Source organism: Ricinus communis, chromosome 2 (genome assembly GCF_019578655.1).
Source record: "Ricinus communis isolate WT05 ecotype wild-type chromosome 2, ASM1957865v1, whole genome shotgun sequence".
NCBI classification, from domain to species: domain Eukaryota; kingdom Viridiplantae; phylum Streptophyta; class Magnoliopsida; order Malpighiales; family Euphorbiaceae; genus Ricinus; species Ricinus communis.
In genome coordinates, this window is record NC_063257.1 from 7,137,341 (window position 1) to 7,143,007 (window position 5,667).

A 5,667-nucleotide genomic window follows, 5' to 3' on the forward strand; every position below is an offset into this window, starting at 1 on the left:
GTTGGAATTAAATTTAACCAACGACTTGATTATTAGTTAAAATTGCAAGGGAAAGCAAGAGCAATTTTCAAAAGAACAGAAAGATAGTAGTTTAATTAGTTAAGCACCTAAAAATTAATGGTGTCCAACCAAAATCAACATGTTTACACAATCTATGACTAAATGGGAACAAAGATCTCTTTTGATTTTCCTTAGCAATCAAACAAAATCCAAAGAGAGGAGAAAGAGGGAAATAGGAAATTAAAAAAATATATATATATATAAAAATAAAAGAGAGTAGTAGTGGTTGTACCAACATGGCAAGAGAGAATCTAGGGAGAGATCATATCATCAGCTAAAAAACACACAAATCTCTCCTTCCCTTTCTTCCTTCTTTTCCCTGCAAGAAAATTACATTGCCTACTATTCTTCTTGTTGAAAAATACAAAATAAAGAAAAAAGAAGACTTAATTATAACATGATCTCTCTCCTTTCTTTCTTTAGAAATCTACAGTTGCTTCCTTACCAACTTAATAAAACCCACCGAATCATCCTACTTTATGCACACTCTCTTTCTTCTTCTACTCTCTCTCTCTCTTTATACATATATATACACACATTTAAGAAATCAAGAAATGAATACCAAGATTGGCTCAGATACTCGTTTTGACCAAAGAATGGAGGTGAAATCGGCTGATGAATCTACCCAAGAACAAGAACAACAGCAGAAGCAGAAGCAGGAGCAGCAGCACTTTCATGTATTGGCAGTGGATGATAGTCTTCTTGACAGAAAGTTATTAGAGAGGCTGCTTAGAGTTTCTTCTTACCAAGGTATTGTCGACTGCATAAATATAGTTTTCGATTCCTTGTCATGGGAAATGTATAAATCTGTTGCTTTTTATACTATTGCAGTGACTTGTGTGGACTCTGGAGATAAAGCTTTAGAATATCTGGGATTGCTTAATAACCTAGAAAATGCAACTACAGCTTCTTCTTCTTCTTCTTCATTCTCTCAATCAGCACCACCACCACCACCACCACAACAACAACAACAAGAGGTATAGTTGCTGTGTTTTGAAAAATATTTATACTCCCCCCTCTAACAGCACCTTTTCTTCGAAAAAAATTAATTTTAGGGCAGAATATGTCAGAGGAATTCTTGACTGGTAACTTCTTCTTCTTTTTTTCCCCCTCGTTTCCTACCTTCCTTCTCATTTCGTAATCTTTCCATTCTTGACTAAATTTTAAACTGGTGTTGCTTTTATCATTTGAATTTTTTAACTGTAGACTTTCCTCTCTTCTTTTCCTACTTTATTTTCCTTTCTCCCTTATTTTCTCTCGTTCCAAACACAGGGTCAATGTCATACAAAGCATGAACTCGACATGATATATGTATAGATGAAGGATTAAGATAGGTATAGAAAATTATACTTCAACCTGAGAGACAATTCAAACCTCTTCTAGTTAGTTATAGGTACACACAGAAACCATTTCCCGTTATAATTTTGAGATCATCTATGACCCATTTTCCACTTGATCCAGAAATTAGTGACTCACACCAAACTGTACTAGCTTATTGGGTTAATAGAAAATTATCTTGAACAATCTCTTCATTCACAAAAAGATATAGCTTTCTGGATTTCCTTTCATTTTGACACTAAATAGACAGCTTTGATGAAAATAAAAATCCAAATTTGTCTAACTGCAAGCCATTCGTATATTTTGTATTCATGTGTGCATGTGCTTTTCAGTGTTCTTTTCCTGCTTCTTCTTCTTCTGCTTCTGCCTTGGAATTAAGATCATACACACACACACACACACACACATACATATTTATATAAGCAAATGTTTTTATTTTTTTATTTTTATGTCAAATTCTTTTAGCCTTTTTCTTTTTATTTTAATCTTCACCTAGTTAGTTATACTATGTTAAAGAACCATCGAGGAATATAAATCACGATGTATTGCAAGTAAAAATTGTGAAATAAAAAGGTCCCTGGTCATGAGTTTGTTGAGACTAAGCACCACTATTTCTATTATTAATCCGTGAGTGAAATGAAAGAGCTTTGTACTATAATTCCCACGTTAAAAATATGGTTTTGACATATGTTAACATGATTTATAATGATCTAAGATATTAAAAAGAGTCTATAGTATGGAGATCAAGCAGCAGATGCTACATATAAACATATATATTAATACATACATATATATATATATATATATATATATATATATATATATATATATATATATATATATAATATGTTAATCATGATGCTACCCTTTAGTCCTGCACATTTTATTTGTCTAGCAAAATAACAACACAATCTGAATTCAAGATTCTCCATGGACCACACACATGCATATCCAAGAGTACATTCAGCTCAAAGTTGTTACTGCTTTTGTTGATGATGATGATGATACAAAATTGGCCCAAATCCAAAGAGGAGAAGCTCAATTAATTACCAACTGGTACATAATATTTATGTGGACCATAATGTCTTGTATATATATATACACCATAGTGTAGATATGCATATATGTTAAGCATATGATGAAGGGCTCCAACACATTGCTCTTCAACTCTTCAACAAGATTTTTCTCAAAATCTTGGTTTCTTTTGATACCAAAATGCACTAAACTTTTTGGGTGAAATTAGATAAGTTCCAAAGTTTCTTGCTTCCTCTTGCCTCATCTTTTCTTTATACTTTATTGTCTTTTTTAAAGCCATCTTTAGTAATCTTGATGTAGAAGCCGAAGAAATCTTTGGATTTCACTTATTCTTGTTCTCTAACGTGTAATTACTTTTGTTTGGTTTTATTTTCTTCTTCTTGTTTTCTCATTTGGCCCCCCACCCCCTAATCATGTGCCTTTCCTAAACGTTGCTTGTTTGTGATGCATTATTTTGCCCTACCCAACACGCACTTTGACAGGATAATAAATTGCCAAAACATAACCACTCACTCTCCTAATCTACTATTAGGCCATGTAATTAATGGTTACTTAATGACAAGTTAATTAATTTGTGTGTTTCATGGATACTCAGGGAATGAAAGTCAATTTGATCATGACAGACTATTGCATGCCTGGAATGAGCGGTTATGACTTACTCAAAAGAGTCAAGGTAAAAATCATAATCACCAACTTCCCTTCTTTTTCTTTCGCCTTTTAATTGCCAGATTATTATTTATTTTTGCATACGCACAGCACAATAATTTCATGGTGTCGATCCCAGACGAATTAACTTTACTGTAAAATACTAATTTTTTATGATAGTCTATTTTACAAAGAGGGAATATTTAATTGAAGGTTGCACAGTTGGAGGGTGATTCTGATATCAAAAAGGAAGAAAAATAGAACTGACAATAACTGTACATTATATATTTATAACAGAAAAAATGTTTGAGGGGACCATTGGACAATTTTGTCAGAAGAACAATGAAAGAAATGTGATGCAACCTAACATAAGAAAAGTAAAAAGAAATCATTTTCTTTTGCCCTCTTCTTTTTGTGGAATGATAATTTTATTTAATCTCAATATATTGAGACCATATTAAAGCTTTTCCACTAATGAGAGGAGTTTTTATTCTCTGGGAGCTTAAGCATTGATAGAAGAATTAATTTGCATGCATGCATGGATTTATGTGTAAAGAAAACTAATTAAAAGGATAAGTAATTAGGTACCTGCATTTCAGTATTGAACTGTTCTTCGTGATTTCGTCTTGGCCTCAGGGTTCTCCTTGGAAAGATGTTCCAGTCGTGGTTATGTCATCAGAAAATATACCTTCAAGAATTAGCATGTAAGTCTCTTAGTCCTTCCTATTCTTCTTCTGTTTTTGCCTCTCTCAAGCAGCTTGAAAAGTTTGGCAATTTATTGCAGTAGAAGTTGTATCATCTTAATTCCTGTATACTTTTGACCTTTAAAAACTAATACATATATGTATATATATATTTCTTTGTATATGTATAGGTGCTTGGAAGGAGGAGCTGAGGAATTCCTGTTGAAGCTTGTTCAGTTATCAGATGTGGAGAAGCTTCAGACACACCTTCTAAAATCTCTCGACCATTCTTGTAAAGAAGTTGATAACAATGGAAGCAGCAACAGCAACAAGAACAGCAGCAACAGTATTAGCAAGAGAAAGGCAATGTCTCCAGAGCCTCCTGAGCGAAGACCTAAAATGAAAGGGCTGGCTGTTGTATAGTTTTCTAATTAATTAAGCTAAGATGTATTGGAGGGATATTTTTCTAATTATTAATACAAGGCATATATATCATCTGAGTGTTACCTTTTGCTGAGAGTCCATTTCATAGGATATACGATTGATGAACCAATTATGGGACCAAATCAAGCTATTACCCAATCTTAAATCACTCCAATTAATTTTTTAGTTTTATTTTATTAAGCTTTTAAATCTTTATTTTATTTTATACAGTTTTTATATTTTTATTTTTATTTGAATTATAGACCTTTTACTTCTTTAATTAAAAACAAAAGTAAAAATATAATTAATTAAAAAAATTAAGAATATTACTTTATTGAAAAAAAATAATCAATAAAACACGTGAGTGAATAGCTAAGCTAGGTATGTAGAGGGCTATCTGAAAGGGAATTTAACTGTTAGAGATTTCATATTAGTAGATAATAAAATTATAAATAATTTATAAAAATAAAAACAATAAACTAAATAGCTAATTTTAGTCATTTTTTTTTTAAAAAATTTATTTGGAGGGCTAATTCAACAGTAGACGGGCATGTGATTGTTGTTGGAATGTCCATGTACGCTACTACAACGTATTCATGACGGGAGTGTGAAGTCTTCCGGTCTTAACCTTATTTTCATATCACATTCATTCTACGGGCTTTGTCATTGATGACTGAGCTATATATCTAGAAGAATTATCCTATTAACATAATAATATAAAAATATATTTAGAGAGAGGATACTAAGATATATATATAATGAATTAAATTTTTTATTTACAAATTAGCTCACTTGATCTTCTGCATCCCTTTGCTTTTCTATTAATCTTGAATCCCACGAGGAGTAATGATGGTTGATATATCAAATATCTTTTAATTCACTAAATTTTAAATGTCTGTTTCTGAGGCATAATAAGTGTTTTAAAAGGTATAATTTCTAGAAATAAAAAGATGATACGATCCAGGCCTAGCTGGGAAGAGACGGACTCCTGCCTTTTGAGGCAGAGGTCTCGAGCCTCCACCTCTCTCCGTAGAGTGAAAAACAAGAAAAAGGTATAGGATTTATAGTGGCCGCCTAAAAATTTCTCATTCCTTCTAATACTAACAACTAATATATATTAATAATATTTTTAATTAAAAAAATAACGAGTAAATTTTTTAAAAAATAAATAAAAATTAAAATAATTTAATGCAACATATTTAAAAAGCTAAAAAGAGATTTAACAAAAACTAGAATAAAAATAAAAAATTATAATGATGAAATGATATTTTAGATCATTTTAAATATAAAATAAATTAAATTATTAACTTTTACCCTGTAAAAGTTAAGTTGTAAAGACATATAAATTATTAGATTTATTATACTTAATTGAATAAAAAAATAATTTAAATACTAAAACAAAAAAAAATAAAAAAATTAAAGATATTAAGTTTGTAATTGTCCAATTTTTTAATAATAAATTTCAAAACAAACGCATCTCGCG

General features: G+C 30.8%; 1 protein-coding gene across 1 annotated transcript; it reads left to right on the forward strand.

The window, feature by feature from the left end:
- The first annotated feature begins 275 nt into the window (after positions 1–275).
- On the forward strand, positions 276–4,272 carry LOC8281066 (two-component response regulator ORR9-like). Its single transcript, XM_048371490.1, has 5 exons — positions 276–810; positions 892–1,037; positions 3,029–3,106; positions 3,715–3,782; positions 3,953–4,272. Exons 1-5 carry the CDS (start codon positions 540–542, stop codon positions 4,182–4,184), a joined length of 795 nt encoding a protein of 264 aa, XP_048227447.1. The 5' UTR covers positions 276–539; the 3' UTR covers positions 4,185–4,272.
- The last annotated feature ends 1,395 nt before the right edge of the window (positions 4,273–5,667 follow it).